This window comes from Semicossyphus pulcher, unplaced genomic scaffold (assembly GCF_022749685.1).
Source record: "Semicossyphus pulcher isolate SPU_LCO1_2020_fin unplaced genomic scaffold, fSemPul1.0.p SCAF_7, whole genome shotgun sequence".
In the NCBI taxonomy this organism is placed as follows: domain Eukaryota; kingdom Metazoa; phylum Chordata; class Actinopteri; order Labriformes; family Labridae; genus Semicossyphus; species Semicossyphus pulcher.
In genome coordinates, this window is record NW_027211748.1 from 28,676,107 (window position 1) to 28,701,234 (window position 25,128).

General features: G+C 43.1%; 1 protein-coding gene across 1 annotated transcript in view; it reads right to left on the minus strand.

The window, feature by feature from the left end:
* LOC138611978 (solute carrier organic anion transporter family member 5A1-like) overlaps positions 1-21,137 on the minus strand; it is a 32,007-nt gene extending 10,870 nt beyond the window's left edge. The window contains exons 1-3 of the mRNA XM_069685258.1: positions 20,063-21,137; positions 2,392-2,524; positions 291-511 (exon numbers count right to left, since the gene is read on the minus strand). Of these exons, the coding sequence (XP_069541359.1) occupies positions 291-511; positions 2,392-2,524; positions 20,063-21,017 (1,309 nt within the window). The 5' untranslated portion in view covers positions 21,018-21,137. The remainder of the gene's footprint in view (positions 1-290; positions 512-2,391; positions 2,525-20,062) is intronic.
* Positions 21,138-25,128: the final 3,991 nt, after the last annotated feature.

Sequence of the window (25,128 nt, forward strand, 5' to 3'; positions counted from 1 at the left end):
GGAAGAAGAAGACGTAAGAGAAAAGTTGTTTTGTTTGTTTCAAAGATGACTCCAACAGTTCCCTCTAACCTGAAAGAATCATAAAGTATTGATTTGGTGGATTTCTACGGAATCTGCACTAATGACTAATGTGATGAAAAACAAAAAGTACTGTAAGAGACAGTTATATGGAAACAAAGACGTCATCATTTTTACACTTTTAGGCTCTACTTTACTGTATATCCATTTAGGGGTGACATCATTAGTGACATCAGCAGCCCTAACCGACACACAGCAGCGTTTTCAGGTACCTTTGATGTCCTTGCCGAAGCCCATGGACGAGGTGACCGTCTGAGCCTTGTTGTTGTTGCTCTTCTCCTTGAGCACGTCGTCGTCGCTGGACAGGTCGTCCAGGCTCAGCTTTTTCCTCCTCTTCTTCTTCTTGTGTCGGGGCGGCAGCTTCTTCGGGAAGGTGAACATGGGGAAGATGACCAGCAGCATGGCCACCGCACACAGCAGGAACCCGCTCCACCTAGATAGACGCAGGAAAACACTCGTCTGTCTGGACATGGTTTCATTTTAAGTCTGGGCCTCATTATTGTGCACATAAATAAATAAATTAACGTAGTCAGGCTTGTGCAAAAATCACCAGCACACTCATCCATCCTCTCCCTGCCATCAGCACCTATAATTCATGTAGGAAGCCTGTGTCTGTTAGCTGGTGAGTCACTGGTTATGCTGTCAGTTAGAGGATGGCATCACTGAGAGCTGTAAATAGATGACTAACCACATCTCATACATCCTGACAGATTTACAGATGGATGTTAGATACGTACAAAAAACGTGACCTGAAGAGCAAACATGCATCTTATGCATTTTAACTGATGCAGTTTTCTCCTCTTGATTCACTCTTATGCTTCAATAATCAGACTTTTAGCACATAAATGAGCCGCAGCAAATCATGTTCTGTCCTTCTAAAGACCCATAGCACATTTTGTGGAAGAAGCAAAGGCTTTACTGCTCTTGTGTTATATCTGAGATGTTCACCACTGGGGCGAAGACATTACAGGTTGAGTGCCTCGACTTGGGTTGTCACGATACCAGATTTCAAACTTTGACACGATACTAGTAAAAAAAAAACATCCTTGATGCTTTGTTACCACGGCAACAAAAATGGAAGTCCTAGGAGCAAAAAATGGTAATTTCTTCCCGAGTTGCAGGGTGATTTTCTTGTTTTTAATTTCCCCCCTTCACATGTTGCATGCTGTGTTTGTATTGTAATGAAACAAACACAATCCTGGGACAGAAAACAGTCACTAAACCCGCTCATTTGACATCCTGTTAAAAGTAATAAAAGGCTTACTGAGCAGGATTTTCCATATTAACATGTTCCCTCTTCATCATCTCTCATCATCCAGGAGAAATGTGAGCTGGTGTCTGTATCTGCAGATGATCTGCCCTCCATCTGTGTTTCTATTCTTCTTATTATTCTGCTGTGTTTGGGTCATTTCTGGACGTCCATCGCTGGGCAGTGGTCTGGAGCATAGCGGACAGTCCGCAGGTCGGGACCACATGAAAACATGTCTGTCTCTCTGCTCTGCTCTCTGTCTGTAACTTGTGCATCTTTATGAGACGTTAAAGGGACGAAACGTTTTCATGTGTCGTTCTGAGAGAACAGTCCTCTGTGTCGTTGCCGTGTCAGAGCCCCAGGTGTGACGGAGACGGAGGTGTGACGGAGACGGAGACACACACACAGTCGACTTCGGCCTATAAAAACTAACCCTGCCCCTTCCTGCGGGGGTTGTACGGCGGTGTAGGCATGTTTGTTGTTTAACCGCTGTGAAACAATCAGAAAATAACATCTTATTTCACTGCTTTATTTACATTAACGACGCTCGCTCTCTTCACTTCCTGTCTATGTCGCTCGACCGCACTGCTCTCTCTCTTTTGCTCGCAGCAGCTTTGGGTCGAAAATCTAAAGGTTGGCAAACCTTTACAACCTGTTTGTAGGAAAGTTTATGTTGTATGAAATCCTGATACCAAGCCGGGCCAAGTTCAGCCTGAACTAAACAGTTCAATAAACAGGTCATTGAACTGGGCACTAATCTAGACCCTGAAGAAGGCGGTGAAATTAACCAAACTGTGTGCGCCTGCATTTGATGTCATGAGCCCTGACAATGTTTGGTGGCATATTATATCTGAGGCATGTCCGGAAGGCCAATTATTCATGGCATGTGTTTCAATATACCAAACACAAACGATCTTGTAACAAGCGAAAAATACTTATTTTCAAATGTAAATCCTAGAACTTTTCTGACGTTGAACTTTGTTTTATTCAGGCAAAGCTTTTCTTTGAATTAACACTGATGCACAGAGCAAACACAGAAACAAAGGTAGCCTGATTTTTCTCACCAGTTTCCGATGAAGCGGGGGTCGCTCTGATCGATGTTCACAACAGTCTTGGGGTCCACGTAAAAGCCGATGAGGACTCCTCCCAGCAGGTAACCAGCAGCTGGACCCAGTGCTCCCATCACATACATGATGGCTGAGGAGAGGGGAGGAGAAGAGAGATAAGGGAAGTGCTCAAACTTTAATTAATAAGCAGTTTCTGGTCACTCAGAGGCAAAAAAAACATCCAAACAGATATAAAATCAGCCTATCATACTGTTTTATGAAGTGGTGTTCGTAAAACACATCCAGCAGTCACAGGGAAACATTATCATCACAGTGAAGTCTTGTTTCTGTCAGCCTGATTATTGTAGGTCCAATATTCACTCCTTTTGTCTCCGTTTTTGGTCTCCACCAACTGTGGTGGATTTTATTACGTTACTGCGTTACCTTCTGAGTAAAGTAACGTGTGATCACTTTTGTGTTCTCTAAAATTAAACCCCCTTTGCGACTCGTTACACACATGTGTTATGTCGTCAGGACGGTGTGTAGCCTGCTGTACGTCTACCTTCGAATGTTTCGACTCTACCGTCTCTGCTTCGCCTCGTTTACGGCCCATAATCTGTAACTCTGCAGCCTGATAACAGGACTGACAGACGCAGTATAACCTTTACAGCTCTTTATGATGCTAACAGTCTGACATTGAACTGGGCAGAGGCGTACAGTATTAGGCACAGCTGTTTCCATGACAACAATACAACACAGGCTCTTAGTCCCACCAGTGTTGTGGAGCTGTGTTTAGCTGCAGATGCTTCTTCACGTTTGAAGTCGAGCTCTTCACAGCTGACGAGCACTTCTCCTCCAGACACAGCTTACATTTCACCATCATGTTGTTCTCGCCCCTTTCACCCAAACATTCAGAATAATGTGAATATTTCCACAAAGTAACAATGTCCTCTCTGACAGCTCGCTAGCTGAGTTAGCTAGCTACACATGCGCACTGACACAGCTGTGTTTATCTCCTGCTGGTACGCAGCGACCTGCCAAGAAGGAGGAAAGAAACAGAAACAGAGCTTCAGGGAGCAAAAGGAAAAGAGACACACGGTGATTTATTTTCCAGTAACAGATTACTGTTCATGAAAAAGTAATTAAATAACAGATTATTTGACTTGCAGAACTAACTTGTTACCTTACTAGTTACAACAAAAAAGTAATCCGAGTTATCTAGTGGATTACTTTGTAACACGTTACCCCCAACACTGATCATAAGCAAGGTGTCGCCTTATTTTGAAAAGTACAGCTCTGGTGATCAAACCTCTACATGAGGCGTCTTTCAAACGACTACTGACATGAACCCAGAGCTCCCGGTGAGTTCCCAGGACTCTCACAGTTAGATAACCTCCAGTCTGCTCCAGTGCCTGGCCCAGCTTTGAGTTTTTAAGTCACGCCACTGGATTTTTGTGTCTGCTTTCAACCTCGGCCAAAGACTTTAGGATGTTAATTCCCTCTAATTGGAGAAGTCTTATTCTAAACCCCGAGAAGGCCCCTCATTACACAGTCATATGATCTGCACACATGACGCACACACACGGCCTTTTGTACCAAGATCTTAATGCTGGATTAGTTTGAGTTGTAGCGTTACATAAGGGTTAAAGTTAGGCATCAAGTTTAGATAATTGAGTAACTTTAACACAGAAGTTTGCATATATTTCATTGTTTCCTGTTAGACAAAGTTAGCTCAAATGTAAAGCAGAGAATGTGTAGAAGAAACGGTTGTGACTAGGCTTAATTATGAACAAAAATACAGGCTCATACGTACTTTTCATGACACTATGTGCTATAACCCTCCCTAAAAATGTACTTTTTCTAAGCATCATTTGAGAAGACCAAAGTCAGACAGCTTTTTGTCAGTTCAGTCTCTGCACTTGTGTTTTAGCTGCATACTTTAGCTAGCTAGCTGGAAAACGTCCATCACGTTCCATCAGGTTAAATAATTTAGCTTTCAAAAAAATGGTGGCGCAAATGGAGCGACACCTGTGAGCTAGTTCAGGCAGGCGACTGGAGCTGCACTGATTCTGCACAACCACCTGGCAAACACGTCCTCCCAATTTGTCCATTTAAGCTGCAAGATTTCCCGTCTCTCTCCCTCTGCTCTGTCATTGCCCCCGCTGGCCTGCGCCAGTACTGCGCTCATACTTTCAGCCCCACCACCACCCCAGCATCCACCTGCAGGTTACAAGTAGGGCGGTTTAAGATATTATCTCATCACACCTCCGATCTCTGCATGTAAAATAAATCTGCATGGAGCGATGAGATCGGAGCCAAGACGCAAAACACAAGCTCTGCAGCTGCAACAAGCATTTCAAACTATTACAAACGGGAGTTGTCGGACTGATCTATAACAAGCAAAAAAAACGGACAAAAAACACCCAGCACTCCACATGTTGGAAGCTGGAGACATAGAATTTATACCTGATAAATTACGTAAAAAATTATAAGTTAGGAATCCAACCATTATCCAAAAAATGTCAATAATCCTCAAAAATAGTGAGTTTTTCTGGACATTTCAGGACCCATCAACACTCAAAGATACTCCTCAGCATCAGCACAAGCCCTGCAGTTACTCATCTGCAGAGCATCTTCACAGAAACATATATCCTGACCCCCCCCAACACATCTCTCCGCTCGACTGTTACATCATCTGACTGGGACAGCCAGAGCCCGGGATGATAAAGCATCGGGATGGGATTGAGGGCTTGGGCTTTCCGAGGGGACCCAGCCGGCATCGTGGATAATCCCTTATCTAGCAGGAGGAGAGGGAAAACCCTCGGCTGGCGGGCTGCCGTGTTACGCAACGTGATACCGACCAGCAGCAGAGGGATAAAACACGAGCAGGCTGCTGGTGGAAAGGTGGACGACTGGAAGGGAGACAAAAACTGAACGATGTGGAGATGCAGAGAGACGATGAGGGCCGTTAAGAAGATAGTGAGAGATTTTATTTTCACATTAAAATGTTAAGTTTAAACTTTTTCAGCAAAAGAAATTTCCATCCTCTACTTTTATACAAAGATGTTGCTTTTCCTCTGAAGCTACTGCTGGGTATCAAATCTCCATATTTTTTAATTAACTGACCAAAAGGTGTTTGGAGAATCTTAAAGGTGATTTTTTAAGAGTTGATATTGAATGTCAGGTTAGAGGCATTAAATTATTCAGAGAGTTAATCAGAGAGTTAGTGATTTAGCTTAAAAATAAAAGCTAGTTGTTCCGTATTTTATTTAGGACTTCAGGAGCCGAGTGCAGCAGCTGGGCGTACGCCTGGTCGTAACCTTACGTCCGACTTAGAGCTGAGTTACGACAGGCAGCACGTCTTGTTGTTTTACAGGATATATGAAAGGGCGTTAAAACGAGAGTCATCCGTGATCGGACTGTAAGGTGATCGAAAGGTTTCGTTTTTGTTCCTGTTTGAATCAAAGAGCTCTCCCCTCAGCTGCAGCATGTGTCGGACAGAAACGCGCAGCTGTCCCCGCCCTGCAGGTGCTGACTGAGCTCAGATTTTGTGCCAGTAGGGCCTTTCAGAACACAGAGGGAGAGATGATAAATGTACACCGGACAACAACATGCTTGATTATTTATGTTTCCTCATTTCACAAGCTGTAAAATTAATTTTTCTTTACTTTTGTTTTGTTATACATATCTTCTGTCGATCATTTGATGAGGGAGTTAGTGAGTGGAGACGTGTGTTGCTTGGTAACAGTCACCGCTTTTCGAATGTTCTCGTGGACGCGCATCATAAGACCAGGCGCAGCAACGACCGGTGTCAGTGCAGCTTGCTGCACTCGGTTTAAATTCCAATTAAGAAGTCGGTCGTAGCTAAGTCGGACGTAAGAGATAAGACCTATTTTTTTACAACCAGCTGGTGCACTCGGGCGGAAGCTCTTTAACAACTGCATTCAACAAGAACAAGAACTTTACAGAAAATGATATATATAATATACATATAATAAACTAAAATGACAATTACTAACCGCCGCTTTATGTATGAAATGAATCTATATTTAGGGAAAAACAAAAGTTGAATTAAAACTTGTGTTTTACACCTATTACTATATTAATTACATGGCTGTGTTAAATACTTGATTCTGATTGGTTAATTACGGCATTCCGAGGTCTGCTATTTTTTGATAACAGGCCGTTGCTATGAAGAACAGACCGTTGCTAGGGACGCGGCTCTATACACACAATCCGGAGGACTAACTGCAATCATATCAATCCGCTGAAAGAAATACGGTAAATTTGAGGTCGGTCTGTTTAGAGAGGGAAAAAAGAAACGAGACAAAACAGCTGAGAGAAAGCAGTAAAGGTTAAAAGATGCAAAAACTGAAGGCTACAACAGAGAGAGCTACAAAACATAAGACGGCACATGAAGTAAACAGAACACAGTACGGGATACGGCAGTGTTTACAGACGGTGAGGCTGAGACAGTGACGAGACAGAAAACCTCCCGTTGTACCGTTCACCGTGTCTTACGTCACCATCAGTGGAAATGGTTCCATTTTAATGTGAGTAAAAACAACTTAGCTTAGCTCATTTAAAGAAGGCGACAGAGTTAACAGTCGCTATGGACGCAGCTCTCACTCTGAGTGTAACGGACTATTGTTAAACGGAAGACGGAAGGAATCATTTTTAAATTAATAAAATCATTTCCAAATCAACATATTGTGTCACATCTTTGAATTCGTAAGTTAAAGCAGTGTAATAAGCAGAATAATGTAAAGTGAGCAGCCCCTTCAGGGTGAGACAAAACGCCTGCTCTCCTGCTCACCCTGTCCGACTTCTATTCCCTTACATCCCTTACATAAATTGCTGCCTATTGTCGTCATCCACTAATCCTCTTCAGGTATTTTTCAAGCAAAAACGTCAAAGTTTCTTTGTCATTATTGATAGTATACGTCACTTTGGGCTTTAAGAAGCTGTAATGAGCATTGTTAGCTATTTGTCATTTTATTGAGCATAACACAAATATGTTTCTGAAGTACACACATCAGCGTTGGCTCTCATGCTTCCCAGAGGAGTGCCCTTTTAATCTACTGTAAAATTAGACCCTTCTAATCCACATAAACCTGGGCTAAAGCAGGAATGTTGCAGTAAAGTTCACTATAGTTACCCCTGCTATTTCTGATCCTTTTATATTAGAGGTTTCTGGTGGAGTGGATGCCTCGAAGATTAACAGGTTTTTTAACACAATGACATAAAGCACATTTTTCTACAGGTCTAATGTTTGAGTTCACATTTTTCATGCAAACTTTACATAAAACAAAAGCATGGAAACAAACCTAGAGCAGATTGACGGAAGATAGAAAGAACAAGAGAAAGAGGGTAGGGGGGAAAATACAAGCACAAAAACTGAAAGGAAATACAGAGTGGAATAAAGGCAGAAAGAGAATGTGATGAATAAGGGAAATGAGGCGGGATGGAGGGATGGGGAAGCAGAGGCAGAGAGGGATGGAGGAGCCTGTGTTGAGGCAGCAGTGTTTGTGCTGATGGAGGGAAAACTTCCTCAAAGCAAACTGATTTTCTGCCTTGTTGTTCACGTTCAATTTACTGAAAGTAGGCCACGACTTCGATTCCTCCACATATTCGTGCTGTAAATCCAGTAACCCTGGAAACTTGTATAGACAAATGATCCAGAAACAACAACATGCAGGGCAAAACAATGAAAGAACACTATCTATTTTTAAAATAAACTTTCTACTGTCACAGGAACTACTGCCAATATAATCAATAAAACTGGAAACGCAAGGTGTGAGAGCAGCACAGGTGGTAAATATTACAAACTGGGTGAATAAGTTGCCGTTTTGCAGCAACAAAATCCTAAAATGAACAGAACATGTTTCTGCCTTTGAACATAGACAGTATATAAAGATGGCCGACATGACAGCTCCCTAAAAGTGAAGCCAAACCTTCTCTATCGCCCCCTGCTGACTGGCTGCAGTATAGGTCATAAAGCCTACCTCCTCCATGTTAACAGATGGGACATGAGTCAGACTATAAAATACATCACATACATTTTTCTCAGAGTTATTTGAGAAGACTCGCCTCTCCGTTCTTAGGATTGGACAAAACGTCAATGACGTCGGGAGCTTTCTGTGGAAGTTTATTCAACTCGAGACGCTCAGACCGTTTCCGCGAGGCGCACAGAGCGGAAAAACACGAGGCGCTCAGCAACGCAAAAGTAGCACGCGAAAAGCGTCCCTCTCATTGAAAACAACTACAAAAAATCCCCCCCCCCCAGCTGCTAAAACACTGTCTGTCTGATCGGGCCCTACATGTAGTCCACCTGCCGATCTCTACCGCGCAGCTTTGGCTCCAAATGACGTCACCATTGCAAGAGGGGGGTTATTTGGCTTCAATTTCATACAATGAGAGCAGATGGAGACGCATCGTCCATCTATGCCTTTGACTCAAACTTTACAGCGTGCATGCGATGCAAGCATCACCAATAAAGAAATACATTTCACATCGCTGCAGCTCCTCAAAGGGTCAGCGTTTGGTATGTGTCTGATGCAGCCAAAGAAAGCCACCTTTATGCAAAGCAAGGGCTTCAGCAGGGTTTCCAGCTGTGGATAACTGAATGGACTTCATCTCATCCACGAAAAGAACAACCGGACAATGGCAGCATTCGTTTACTTATTTGTACATTAATTATAGTGGCAACTGTTGGAGAGTCCGAGCACAGATCAGCCCTATTTTCTGCATCATTTTGGACTATAAGTCGGACAAAACAAGCGATCTGCACATGTCGATCGAAGCTGAGGGAAATGAGACCAAACAATACACATTTTAATGATAAAACATTTAACGGAGTAAATTTGCAGCTCAATAATGAGAGTAATCGATAGTTGCAGCTATAATAATATGTGAGGAAAGGGCACTGCTTCACTGCTGATCCGACTCGAGGCTGAAGTTTAAAAAACATCAACCGAAAACACGTTTAACCTACGAAGTCTCAAGTTTGTTCCCAGACTGTAAAGAACAGCTGGACTTCTATCGTCAATGGTTTCGCATCAGAAGAGATCATGATGAGTTGCTTCAGCCGCCTCAGCAAATTTCATGAGGGAAAGCCTGCGTATGGATGCTTCATGAGGCCCCCACAGGAAGACTATCAGCTGTCACATTTAGTTACCTAGTTTTACATCCTCTTCAACTTCCCCCCCGTGACAAGGACTGGGGGCTGAATTACTTCTAGACCAGGGAGAATCCAAAAATTCTTTCAGTACCAAATCTCACACTGGGTCAATGAGCTAATAAGCATGCAGCATGCTTAAACCAAAACCTAATAATGTCTGTGATTGGCTATCTTGTGTTAGACATTGTAGAGGCATGCAGGAAAAACACCATGTTTTGCCCAGAGACAGCTAACACACATGTCGGCTGACTCTGCTGCTGCTCAACAATGTGTGTTAAGGTTGTTTATCTCACATTGTTCAGGCGGACATGATCATTAAAGGTCTCACGTTTCAGATCTGGGTCTCTTCTGTCTTTACTTTAGCTCAGCCTGTTTCAGTTAAAAACAACTGAGCTCTAAAAAGTGATTCAATTAAAACAGTGAGAAAGTTGTGAGCCGGAAACACTCCTGACTGTCTACATCCAAGAGATGAAACTTAAGTTAAACCACGTCATGAAATGTAACGTTCTGATTCCTGCAAAACTGTCATGCACAGTGCTGAGGTTACACACTGTGTGTGTTCTAATGCAGCCTGTTGTCTGTTATAAAACAGGTGGATTCAGCCAAGCAGCGTGATCTGGTCAGATCCGGTTTAAGACACATTCTGAACTGAGCTGTGAGTCATGTTTTACAGGCTGCAACACCAGCTCCTGTGGCTAGCTGGTAGCATGTTAGCCAGCTCCCTTTAACACTTTCTTCTTTGTGCACATAACCTGTTAAGGCAACTTCCATTATAATAATGTGTCTGTCGCTCCTGAAAGCACTACATTAACACACTAATATGTCCTCACAGTGCGGCATAGCAATCACACACATAGTGGGAGCGTAGAGAGCCCTCCTAGGTCCCACCGCCGCTCTAACAGAAGCTGCATCTGTAGTCATATTGCTCTCTAGAGCCCTGAGTACACGAGTCCGGACGTGCTGGGCCAGCGACAGGCAACACAACTCGGCCGTAAAAGGGGTCGATGGCTGCTGTAAATTATAGGAAAAGCTGTGTCAGAGTCATTAAATGTTAAATGTAATTTTGAAATTACTGTGTTTTTTTTAAAGGTTTCAAGAGCCTCAGGAAAACGTGGACCTCAATCAACAAGAAAAAGCTTGTGAGCCTGTAATGCGTTTATCATAAATCAGGATTGGAGTTGCCAAGTTCAGTCCATCTTTGCCAGTTGATGGATGAGTTTTTTTCGTGTCATACTGCTTCTTAAACACTACAAATCTGCAGCTGCATCTTTTTGTCTGGTCGACACGCTGAGAGGAGGCCGAGTGAGGTAGAGAGGCAGACAGCTGAGGCCAGGCCAGGCCAAAGAGGCAGCATGGAAAGAGGGGAGACACAATGAAATGTAATGGGGATGGCCGTGTTTTCAACCTGCTGACCCAGCACTGCCTCGTTACAACTTCCCACCGCCAGCCAGCGCCGACATCGGCCTCCGTGTAATCTGTGAAGAGTCTTCCTGCACTTTTTCACTTTCCTGGTCCTCTGTTTGTGCTGCTAAGAGTGACTGCTGGACGATATGTCCGTCAGGCGACAGCTAACGGTTCAAAAGTACAAAATCCACAGAGTGATTAAAGGGATTCCCAGGAGATTTAGCTTTACATGAAGGAAGGGACTCACAAGAAACAGATTTTAAAAAAGAATGGACCAAGTAGAAGTACCTAACATGGGTTAAGCTCCAACAGCTCTCTCTACCTCCCATAATGCAACTTGCAAGCATCGCTTCAATAGACCCTCTCTGCCTGGTAAATGACTTCAAACTTCAAACTCCAGTTTGTAACACAAGCTTGACATTAAAAATGATCTCTAATCAAGGTAAGGATTTATTTTCATTGCCGTTTCCTCATCCCGTTTCTCTCTCTTTAAACTCGTAAGTCAGCAGACGAAAGAATATTTCTAACTTCACTAACATTTCAATTTTAGGCCCTCCACCCACCAGACTTTTCTGGTACCAGGACAGACGAACTCCTTTTAGTCCCTGGTTTTCCTGCCAACGTTCCCGGGTCTCAGGTAAAGTTCAGCTCCTATATACCTGATAAGTTGCGTATGTACATATTTTTCGGACAGACACAGTATGGAGACAAAGGGACACAGAGACAGACCACAATATCCGTTTAAACAAGTCAATCTGGTTTGTGGCTTAGAATTTTTGACTTCCTGTGGAACAGAACAAGAAACCAACAATGACTTGGATACAAAACCAGCACATTAAAGAACAGGGGATGTGGTATGTGGTGCTCATCACATGCCAGTTCCCCCAAAAGTAAGCTAAAAACCCAGTGTACCGGCCCGAGCAGACCTTAAGGTTAAGTTATAGCTCAGAGCGCAGAATGTTCAAAGGAGTTTCTGTTCTTCTCTGCTTCACATCGTGACGTTCAATTTGAACGAAAACAGATTTTGTGTAAAAAATGATTTTTTTCACGATTCTTTTGAGATGATACAAAGTCAAAGATGCATCAAAAAGATGAGTGATGATAAAGATCATTATGCGTTGTTTCTTCCTATTGTAACATTTATAAACAGCACACAGCACAACCACAGCTTTACACCTGAGAAACTCAAACCCGATGATGGTTTCAGACCTCTGAGAAAAACACCACCAACGTTGGTGGGAATAAAACAACCAACCAATCAGAGCTTTGCAGACAGGATTAAGAATGGGTACGTCATCTTCCTGTGTTAGTGCCAGAAACACAGATAAATCCATTAAACACAGAGACAGAAAATGGCAACACTGATGGGACTGACTCGGCTGCACTGGTTGTAAGAGACGTATTTTCAATGCAAATGTTAAGTTGACTGCTCTGACAGCCTCTTTGCTGACAAAAAAATAAGGTATGCTGGGAAAAAGTAGCTCCCCCACCCGAACAGAAAACAGCTGACATGAACAAAACGTCAGTTGAATCAAGAAGGGAAATTCTGTCTGACCATCAGGCTACTCTTAAGCACTTAAGCACAGCAAAAAAACTGTTATTCTCCGAGAAAGCAGAGTGCAGACATGATTACATGTTATCATGAAAAGGGGACACAGCCATGTTTGAGGGGTTATTTGGTGCTGATGCGGTATAGCATCATTTTATTGCCTCTTTTGCTCTCTCCTCTGGATTGGACGTAAACAAAGAAAGCCCGTTTTTATCAGCAGAGCATGTAGACATGTCTGACTCCCATGTGACAATAAATCCTGTCACATCAGACATCAAATTAATCCTTATTACTCGCATTATAATAGTATTACAGAAAGAGCTCTGTCGGTTCAGTGGTGCAGAAACTCCAGGTCTGAGGTAACGTGCGCAGTAACATGACAAAGCATGAGCCAAACACGAGCTGGCGCTGTTAAACCCAGCGAGCACCATATTGCGCCTCTGAGCTGGCACATTAAAATTTCAAGTGGCTGCAGCGTGGCCCGCTGCCTCGCATGGGAGCCAAACAGAGCGTCTCTTATTGGGGTTACAAAGCAATATTGTGCTGAATTATTCTAATGGATGTCTGTTACGCCTTTGGGCATGATCTCATATGTAGGCTAACGCAAAGCAGGACAAAATGGACCAGAATGTTTGTTCTACTGCAGAAAGCAAGGGTGCTGCACCTTTCACACAGACGTGTGTGGAGATGCTATAAATTAGGCCAAAAATCTGGAGAAAAGCCCGAAGCCAGAAGAGTGGAAGCTGTTGCAGCAACAGATCAACGTCCAAATGTTTAACTATCCAACCCTGACTCACGGCAGTTTGTGGAATAGTCATGAAACCTGTCCCGGGACACCAATTGTCTTTTTTGTTCATTTATTCAGCATGAATTACAAAACTTGTGTTTTTCAATTGGATGTATATTTTGTGCCTCTAAAATCAAAGCCTTAACTCAGGCTGGTGATGCCATACATAGGAGAAAAAAAGTCCACTGAGGGGGCCGTCGATGAGTGGACCTAAAATCCCCGGACTTGCAACGTTGGCAGTAATGTGACTTAACTTCCTTTACGGTGGATATTCTGCTCATTTAAAGCTTCATATTTCACTCTGTGATACCTGTGGAGTTCCTTAGCTTAATTCGCAGTTTAAAAAGACTCCTTATATTTCTCACACTGGTGCGCTGTGCAGGCCCTCATACAGCCTCTGCCTGAAACGACTCAGTCAGCTCAGTCCCTTTAACAAACCCCGCCCCGACAAGTCTGCTTTCTTCTGATTCAGCCACTCTCAGAACTGAGGCACGCCTCCTGCCCTGTGGCCGTGTTACAGAGTTGTCAGCAAAGAGTAAACTTCACTTCTGCGATTTGAAATGAATGTCTTGTCCTTTGGAAAAGTAAACACTGATGTCTTTCCTTCACAGCCAGCGAAACACTTTCTCCAAGACATTCTGAACCAACTTGACGAGCAGAGCCGTTGAGCAGAGCGGTGGAGTGAAAAAAGTGTTGGAGGCAGACTGAGCTGCTGGGTGGAAGTGTCCGTGAACTGTGCCAGGGGCATAAAGTTCTGCTGTGTCTCTGGCAGATGCCCAAATACAGAGTTCCTCCACTTTGTGACATCACAAAGTGCAACATCTGGAGAAGTCTGTCTGAAAGCAAGCTTTCACAGCAGCCTGCAGACTGACGCCGGGGACACACCGGATGCCGAAGCACTGCAAAGCGCCGCGCAACAAAAATCACTTCCGTTCACACCAGACGCGCATTTCTCCGCGCCGGTCGTCAAGCGCCTCTGCTCCTCAGCTGTCGTTTACTCACATTTGGAGCTGTTTTTTCATCATGCTCTCTCTCTCTTGCTCTCTCTCTCTGTTTGCGTGTGTGTTTTGACACCCCGCCCGCACCCCCTATAGCCAGTCCACTTTATGTCTCTCTCTTTCTTGTGTGTGTGTGTGTGCGTGCGCGTGTGTCTGTGTCTGTGTGTGTGTCTATGTCCGTGTGTGTATGTGTATGTGTGTGTGTGTGTGTGTGTGTGTGTCTATGTCTGTGTGTATCTTCGTCTCTCTCGCGCTCTGTTTAGATACTGACAAATATATAAAAGCACACAAATATAACATCGCATTTGTCAATCTCTGTGTTTTATTTTGAAAATTGTTTTAATTTTGAAAAACCGGATTCTCTCGTTGTTTCATGTGTGACTTCCTGCCAGGATTGACACGATCGCTCGCGGCTCGCGGAAAAAATAGACCAGACGCCGAAACGATCGCTGCAGGGCGCGAGCCGGCTGCGGAAGTGTGCGCCGTGGCGCGTCTGGTGTGAACGACACAATCGGTTAACATGGGAGCCGAAAGGAAACGGGCTCCGCGCCGCGGCTATTCGCGGCGCTTCGGCGTCCGGTGTGTTCCCGGAGTGAGACTGTTTTAGCAGGGGGTTACTCTAACATACTTTTACCTACAGATCTGAAACTTCCTCCTACCTTCCTTGATGGAACGTTTGTTATCAAAAGCCACAATCTTTGTATCTAAGCATAACCAAGAAGTTTTGCCTAAAATGAACCTAAACTGGATCCATGTTTGGTGAAGTGAAGGCTCCAAAAAATACTCTGGAAAAAGTGACCTCTGGTTTCACAAGGACAGAAACAGCAGAACGCCCTTGAGGCTTTAATGTTGCAGGCATGAAATACATTTGTTTGTTATTAGCGCTGACTGACACAAAAGGCAGTTAAATAGTTGGCGAGGTACACAATTCTGTTTCTTATATGGATGTCCCTCTAAATTTTGGTAATGTCTTTTATCAGCACCAATAGTTACCACCACTAGCAGCAGTATTAGATAAACCGAGTGGCTTCAAAGCTCGTGTCCTGTGTGAATGAGTCTTCTTTTGGAATCCCCATCTAATAATTACAGGAAATAAACTCCCTCTTTGTCCTGCAGTGACGCCCCCTTGTTGTTATTATTCAGGGCGGGGCAGGGCCCAAACAGAATATGTTGCATTGTGTTGCTGCTGGGCTGGCACTGTTCCCGGAGGGCACGGCCATCTTTCAGATTCACAGGAAGTTTAAATCTCCCTCCCAGCTGGCCCTTTATCTCCTCTAACAGCTGAGGGAAACCAGTAGACACCTTTGATCTGAAAAGGGATTACCAGACAAATGGTACCGATTGATTTGGGTTTGCATCTAACACGGGGCATGTGCCAGGAAATCCCGCCCTGCTTTTTGGAAGTGCTTGATCCATCTGTGTTTAAAAGTGTCTGCAGAGAGGCGGCAGTGGGCTAAATGAATATAGCAGCGGTCTATCTAGATGGCATTCATGCTGCATCCACAGCACAGCTGCAGACTGACTAAAGACATCATCTGTCTCTGCTCATCTCGTGTTCTCCCGCTAACATAATAACCTAAGTAGGCTAAGTAGCATAAGAGGCCTACCAGTACAGTCAGCCCTTTGTGCACACTTCATGGTTAATATCAGACTCACTGTAGAAGTCATGCAAGAGAGACGCAGAGAGTCATATCTGCACATTACTTTGTGTGGCATTTTAAAAAGAATTAAAAGGTGTTTTAAACAACAAACTTTTTTACTTTTTAATACGACCTCTCGAGCAGGTTCATCAACTGCTTAACCTGATTCCACAAATGCTGTACAGCAGTTCCGTTTTCATCCCGATGTAACCTCATTTTCAGGGAATTGGCAAAGAAATAACAAATTAATGTTTCCATCCTCTATTCTTATGCAAGTACGACAAGCTCAGTTACAACAGGTCGAGCAGCCAGTTCTCCCTTTATTGTTATTAAACCACTGCAGGAGACGAAGGTGCATTAAATGACTATTACATGAAATGATGAGGAAAAGAACATGGAAATATACCATTTAAGTAAATTGTATTAATTTGAGAGTGGTACAGTCTTCTCACTGCTTCCTACGAATCTGATGTTTTCGCTTGTCGCCATGTTTGACTCTTCAGTGACTGCCAAGGTTAAAGTTGCCTGGTCGGACATCTGCAGCTTGTGTTTCTCTGCACTTTATGTTGTTAGTTTTATTAATACGTTTTCACCCCTGCCAAGCATTGAACCTTTTCAAAATATCTGGTGTTTCCAAAGAGCATTTTTTACGAGCGATATGAATGTGTGCGTAAAAACTACAGCCCGACCAATATTGAATGTTGTAGGCCGACACTGATTTAAGAGAGGAAAATAACATGCTGATATAGTGACATAATGAATGGAATGCACATAGACATTTTCTGTGTAGACTGTGCAATGTTTTTGCATCAATACGACTCTGACAGGTGCTGTTTTTTAAACCTAGAATTTTAATTAAGAAAAGTTAGACATGATCAACCACGGTCTGCTCAGCTGTGAGGCTCTGCTGCATGTGCTGCAGACAGTGCTGAGAGGACTGTGTCTGAGAGCAATGTGATGTAATATGATGACAGATGGAATTTGATAACCTACAGGAAAAATATAGATACCAATATATTTATGATAGGCCCAAATCAACCCAAGCCGGGCTCTAGAAAGGTGTTAAAAACAGGACCATGAAGGTTACACCGTATTGGTCTGAAGATAAAACCGTTTTTTTTTCGTTGAAGTCCATCTGAAAAAGTGGGATCGTCTTAAATTCAGGGTCTGGACTTTAAAGGCCAATATACTGTACGTTCAGAGTAGATGGCAGCTGTTATCTGTAAAGCGAGTGTACCCCTCATGACGGAGGCCAGCCATTACTCACAGCTACAGAGCGGGGGGATGAAAGAGGGAGAGACACGGTGATTGTCCGGAACAAATGGCTTAAAAGTCGGCCAAGTTAACCAACAACTGAGGCGGAGTTATGATGCTAATTTTAAGATAGTTGTTGTCACAGTGTGTAAAGGCCGAAAATGGCGAGCCCAACAAGATCACAGGCCACCATTGCCATCCTTCTGCGCTCTCAGCGGGCTTAGCCCGGCCCTCCACACCTTGGTTAAGCTCCTGGGAGTCCCCCAGGACCGGGCGGGCCCTCCCGGCCTGGAAATAAGTCGCAACGGTTCGCCATACCGCAGCCTGTAAAAAATACTAACGGTCTTAGCTAACAGATGCTAACAGAGAAAATCGTACCGTGGTCCTCCGAGTGGCCACTTCCAAGAGACTGACATGAGAGTGTGTGAGTGTGTTACTGACAAACAGAACGAAGGTCTGTCACCGGAGCTGTCATCCAGCTGTTTCAGGACTGATCGATAATTAGACCTCACTAAGATGGTTAATGATTTATTTAAATTTTAAAAGGCACTTTAGTTCATTTAAAGGTGACAATTTAATCTAAAAGATTTTGAAACATGATTTTATTTAAAAGGTCAAATAAAACATTTCTTAATACAAAGAAATTTGGCCCTAAAAAATAAATAATCAGTCTTGAAAAGGGGGGGTCGTCTTGATTTGAGTTGTAGCACTTAGTTAGACTTTTTTTTCCTGCAATGTTGTGAGGAAGAAAAAGACTCAAAGTAAAACACTAAGGTGTCCACGTCGTTAAGAAATAAAAATAAGTTTGGTCTTAAATGGTGCAAAAACTAAGATTGTTTTATGGTAGATAACTATGACATGGTGAGCAAACTTTCATCTGTTTACTTTGAGAACAAACAACATTTACTAGCAGCAAGCTGGCAGGGTTGAGGGTGCTCGACTGAACTCTCATGGTTTTACACTGATGCTTTACTCATTAGAGGCTGGAGAAGAAGGGCTGACGTCAGCCGATCGCACAAACTATTTAGGCCTGAAAGTTAACTGTAAGTGGTTGGTTGAGTTTGTGAATTTGCAAATTGCTGCATTTCTAAAATTACTTTTACAACCAGGAAAGTGCAACATCACATTTCACTCTCCAGACCTCTTGCAGGTGACATCGTACCACGGACAATCAAAGCCTCTCTCTTTTTGCTGCTCTGGTTGTTTCAGAACAAAGCTCGGACCTTAGCCGTGGCTCTGTGGGACTTTTACTTTTTCCCCTTCAACGACAGGAATGCACGTAAGACCTTCCCCTCTTCCCTCCGCCTCCCCTACTCTCTTTCATAACCCAGCTCTCATTTGTTGGTTTAATTAGGCTTTACCTTGTTTGAGTCCACTGGGGCGAGAACTTCTGGGGAATTATGTGAAAGGGAAGGTGGGGGGGGGGGGGGAGTTTGAAGGTCAGACCGTTGATTTGGCCACAGAACTATCTGGAACAAGTGTGTGAAAATGTAGGGCAACACAGGGACCTCAGGAAGTTACTGCTGGTGTGCCTTTGAGCACAGGACTGGGGCCTGCTGTGTTAAATGATGTGGTTTTGGATGCTCGCTGCAGATGCATCTTCAAAGTGCAGAGCTGCTGGAATGCACACAGTTGCCATATAGTGAAGGTATGTGCAGGCAGACATTGTCTACAGCTGCTGACCAGTGGATCTCTGGGCTGAATACAATGATGGTTCAGACAATGGAGCGCTTCCAACTCTGTGCTTCCTGTTTTAACATGACAGTGGTCCTGCGCAAAAAGCCAGCTCCAAAAAGAAATGGTTTTCCTATTTTGGTGCAGAGGAACTTGACCGGCCAGCTCAGAGCTCTGACCTCAAACACTGCGAGGCCGGCCTTATCACCTAACATCACTGCAGGACTTCACTAATGCTCCTGCGGCTGAATGGGAGCAAATCCCTGCAGCCAGGCTCCCAACATCTGCTGAAAAACCTTTCTATAGCTGAGAGATAGCACTGACATTGAAACATTTTCACTCGACTACTTTCTTAGTAACTAACATTTTTAAATCTAACATTTAACCGTCTGGACGTCTGGATCTTGATGTACGAGACAAACAGGCAGTGGAAGGCAGGTCGGCTCGCAGCCCCCGCAGACTGTCTGAAAAAAAAGACAGAGGCTACAAATAGTCTGTAGTTCTTCCGGGACACCGGCTACATCAAATGACGTCGCTGGTGCCGGAAGAACAGATTTTGCAGATGCACCGAGCTGCAGGCCAGAAGCATTAGAGAACATGTGCAACAACTGCAGGCATTTTCCACATTATATACTGAACTCTAATAAATAGAGATACGTTAGAAAACCGGCAGACCAACCCCCCATTTACACCGGATTGGAAATCTACAACTGGATTCTAAAATGGTTAAAGGCAAATCTGTTCTGTTGCTCATCAGCTGTCAGTTAAAATGTGCTTTTAATTTGAAATATCTATATATTTTCTTGTTATGGTTGTTTTGGTTTTAGTTGGGTTGCTGAGCAAATATTAGCATTTATGGTCCGGACTTTATTTTATTCTGCTGGACTTCCTGAAGATGAGAAACTTTGTGTTGAGTCTTTAGGGTCCACTGAGGTGTATGTTAATGTGCTGCTTTCTGCTGGATGTGAATCTCAAGTGATGGTGGCAAGATTACAGACCACATGAATCCAACAACAGGTAACTGCAAACCAAACACCTGCCGTTTTTCTTTCAAACCAATCACTGCAGAGCTGAATTCACTGATTGGTTCATATTAATAAAAATGACGAATCAGTGACATCAGCTGCTGGTGATGTCATTGAGGTTGGTTGGTTGTTTGGTGGTGGCCGGTGTTTGATCACTTCCTCACACACAAACTCTTACCTAGATACAGTGAGGCGTTCTCCTTCTTGACGTTGTCGTCCAGGTAGGTGGGTCCCAGCGTGTAGATGGGCGTGGAACCCATGCCCACCAGGATCTGGGCGATAACGAACAGCGCCACGTACAGGTTGTGCTCATTGCCCTCCTGGTCTCTAGGACAGGAAGTGATGTCGACCCGGTCCCTGCCGCTGGCGTTGCTGTTCATACATAGGCCCTCGTTGCCTGAGGACGAGTTGACCTCCTGGATCTGGTAGGCTGGGGAGATGAAGTGAGGTAAGGAGAATAGGGCGGCGCCCACAGCTATGAAAACCCCGCCAACCGCCAGCCAGCGAGGCCTCTGGCCCCGCCCACCAAAGTAGCTGATAAAGACGACCACTAGGAGGCTCCCTATGTCGAAACAGCTGACGAGGAGGCCTGATTCGGAGCTCCTCAGGCTGTACCTTTTCTCTATGGTGGTGATGACGCTGCTGAGGTAGCCGGACACCATGAGCGACTGGATGAAAGTCAGGTAGCACATGCAGAACAGGAAGCAGCGAGAGTCCTGCAAGATGATGCCAAGGTACTTCCTGCTGGGCAGACGGATCTGGGCTAGTCTGGAAGCAAAAAACCCAGGGGGCTTCCTTCTCGCTAAGTTTTTACTCCTACGGATCTCCGTGTTCTCCATGTACGAGCTTGGCCTGTTCAGCGCAGACTTCCCCGGCTTGGGCAGATAGTTTGTTCTTGTCGGAGACTCTGCCTGGAACGACTCAGTCTTAGTTGGAAGCTGGATAAACTCAGCGCTCTCTTCCGCTGTTATCGACATCCGCACAGAACTAGCCAGCAAGGTTTCCTCTTGAGGCGCTGCTTCATTTAAAACAGGCAAACTTTTAGACTTGAAGTTTGGCTCCTCCAGCTCACTAGAAAAGCCCTCCTCCTTCTGAAGGGACTCTGACAATTCTGCTTCTTCGTGGTCCGCCATTATCTCCAGTAAAGCCCACCTTTCTTGAGGGGTTAGAAAATAAACCCACCCAGTTCCAAGCCTGAATTTACAATTCAGGGGCTGCTGCCCATTACATTTATTATTAATAAGCACATCTACTCCCACAAACACAGTCTGGCACACAAAGAGGCCCAAAAAAAGGCAACAATGTCAACCAAAGGGGAAAGTAGACTCACAGCTTCTGCTTATCTGCAGCGCAGACAGGACAACCTCAGGCTGGCTTGTTTATCTTGTCATGCACACTTGTTCCTGCCACCATCTAATCCAGAGATGGACACCGCTCAGGCCTCCTCAGCTCGACCAACGGAGCTCCAGGGATCCCTGCAGATGCACAACATGTCAGCGCGATGGCTTCCCTCAGCAGGATAATGCTGCTCCGCGGCTGGCAGGGGTGAAATGAACTTGCAGAGCATGCGCCACATCCCTGACAGCCCTGCCAATGAAGATCACACAGTTACAATGTCACTTATTTCGGTGCATTAGATGACGGTGCCCCCCTTCTCCTCCAAACTCCTCCTCCCCAAGTCAAGGGCATCACCCCCCCGATGTTATCACCGCACCAGCTGTCCTCCCTGCAGGAGAGAGAGGCTGTCATTTAGTGACTATATTTCTGTGTAAATCCCCGGTAGATGTGGACGAACAAATTAAAATAATAAAAACAAAAGATTCGTCGAGGAAAACGAGCGTGAAACGGGAGAAGTCCGAAGAGTCTGAGGTCGGGCTGCTCGGATAATACCGCAGTGCTCAGCTGCTCTCAGTCGCTGTTTTGAAAACAACTAGAGCTTCACGAACGAGTCTGTTTTAAGAGCCGACTCCTTCTAGTGAACGAGGAGCCTTCGTTTCTTATTATATATCATACAATTAAATTAATTGTATAGGTATTCTTTACATATCCCAATTTTAAATCCATGTGACGCAATATTTATATTTGTCAAAGAATCTTGCAAAATTATTTTTATAAAAGAGAGTAATCAATAATAATTATTTGTAATTATATTTGTTCGATTTTTATCTAAGGTTTTATGCATCAAACATACTGTTAAACTATGGTATTATGGATTATCGGTCCAAGCATTGCTTAATTTGACTGAATTTACAATTTTTACTGTTTGACTGTTTGAACCAAAAGAGCCGGCTCTTAATACCGAGCCAAGCCAAATGATCCGACTCCCTGGAAAGAGCCTATATTCCCATCACTGAACACATTTGCGTCGAGCTGCTGAGTTAACGACACAAGAACCGAAAAGTTAACTTCAAAATAAAAGCCTACAATGTAATGTGCAGTTTTTTTTTTTAAATCGCTGATACTTCATCCTTCTATGAAACAACGACACAAAGTGGACATTTACAAATACAATGACGTTATTCAAATCCCATAATGGAATAATTGATATTGGAGTAACTCAATAGGCCAATAGTTTGTGTAGTAATATTTTCACTATGATTTTAGACTGGGTGTTCTACTGAAATCGGCCAGCGTAATCCTTGCTAACCCGTTATATAAAAAGGTTTCAAATTTAGACAAACAGTAGATTCATTTAGAAAATGTTTTAAACTATGTTTTGCGACGTGTAAAGTGTTACATTTCGGCAAAATATCGGTCTTTACCTCAAAGTTTTATTTTGACGACTACAACCAGAAGTAAAAGCGAGCTATACGGTTCGCATCCCGGCAGGTAGCCGCGGAGCTAGCAGCTAACCAGATAATAACGGTCACCGATGAATAAACCACAACAACGGCGAGAGTGCGCAACGAAAAAACACGGCCTCTAAAAAATCATTTTCAGGTTACACCATCCGCTCTTACAAGACAGGCGCTTAAAACCTGACAAAATAACGTTCATGTAAAATAAATCTTACCTACAGATATCTTCTCACAAAGGTACAGGGAGTTAGCCAGCCAGAAAACAACGGAAACACTTCAAAATAAAAGCATTGAGGGGTTCTGTTCAAAGTGTCCACTTTTTTCCCAATTTTAAACGACTATTTAAGATTACTATAGTAATAATAACTAAATACACTACATGGTATTTAGACGCCTCGAACACACCCATACAAGATTGTTGTTTGAAATGTTTGCTTCAATTTCTAGTTGCATGTCAAGACATGTTTAAAAGTATGGAGGGAAAAAATCTGTATGGATGTAGCTTTTCACGGACATGTTGAAACAGGAACATTCCGTCCCCAAACAGCTGCTAGAAAGCTGGAAACACATTATTGTCAAAAGTATCTTTGTAAGACTTCCCTTAAGTGGGACTAAGCAGACCAAACCAAGAGGAAAAGCCCTGATTGAAAAGTACTGATGGTGTTTTTGTCAATGGATAGTGGAATACATATGTAATAGCGACCTCTAGAGGAGAGCTTAATACGTGGCTGACAGAGTAGAAAAGAAGATTTAAGTCAGATGAAGCCTCATTAAGAATTGTCACAATGATAACTAGCTTATAAACTGTCACATAATTGTACTTAAAAACAATTCATGCTTACATCCTATCTTTGAAAATATGAAAATGTATGTAAGTTATACAAGGTATGAACATTTACTTTCATAAATCATAGAAGGAGCGACTTAATTGAGTATCCTTGAATTTTATGATAAAATATGCAAAATAACAGCCTCCAGATTATGCAAGAAACAGCGACCTAAGATTCTGAAAATGTATGTATGTACTAACTTTCATACCTTTACTACATGTACATGGATTATTTGAAAGCAGGACTTTTAATTAAAAAAACTTATCACAGGTAATATCAGAACATTTACTTTAATACCTGGATAATTTCCCACCACATTTTTTCTGTAGTTGACAACTTTATAATTTGTTGAACTAAAAAGTAAATAATTCTTCTCCTGCATGAATTATGTTTTTTATATTCTTGTTTATTTTGCAAATCTATCCATATCTACCGAGTTAGTAAGTATTAGTAGCTACAGGCACCATGTCAAATCACACAGAAGATCCCAAAGTGCTGACCACTCCTGAATGTAGAAATAAAAAATACTGACATACAGGACTTTTTAATAATGGGTGGAGCTCCAGATGAATGTTTATTTATTACAATGGCCCATAAAAGCTCATTAGTGTCAGGCTTTAATATCGGACCCCGAATTCAGATGTTCTTATCTGTTCAGAGCCCTTTATCGGTTCATATCCTACACGTGTATTTATTCCTGTCTTTAGTCCATGAACTTCTCACATTTACCTCTTCAGCCACTAGGAGGCGCCACTGTCCCATATCTCCTATAATGCAGCTTGTTAAGGTTAACGCCAGAAAACATTTAACCAATGATAATCCCATTGTTAGCCCTAGTTGTCGTATGTAAAAATTAATAAACAACACTTTTTTTGTGCTTTTACATTAATGCCAAAGCTACACTTCCTGAATACAGCAGTGCAGAATAATATGGAATAAATATGGAAAAAGACATAAAAGCAAAAAGAAAAAAATGCTGCTAATGACTGAAGTTTCAGTTTTCTCCTGCATCAAAGTAAACCAGTGACTTTAAAAACAGAAAGTGATAATAGATAGTTCGGCATACTTTATGTTTGTATAGAAAAACAATATGTAAAAAAAGAAAACAGGGCCTGAGTTGTGACCCACTCTTTTTTACATCTAGCAAGGCATTATGGGAAGTGTGGTTCCAAAATGTAAAGCCCAATTATCTCCCAAATGGAAGGAAGATAATAAAACAAAAAGGCATAAAAACAGCATTAATAATATTGATAAAAAGAATAACAACAGATAAAATGCAGCACTTTCATTGTGTTGTGACCTAAAAAAGACGGAGGGTGTCTTTAAGTATGTCATGTCGAGAAGTATGTGACACAAAAACGTTCATTGTGGTTTGGTATGAATGTGCAAGCGGACTTTCTCTTTCAATTTTTTATTTCTCTATACCGAATTTTACCGATTTTACCGAATCTTTACCGAATAGAGTAATTTTAGGCTATGGTTAGCCTATATGTCATTTTATCGGCCAGCCGCCTGCACTTAAGTGAGGCATGCGGAGCATTGTGTGAAGTTATAACTTGTAAATGATCGCATAGGAGGCTTAGTACAACTTTAGCTGGAGCTATATTTATTAAACA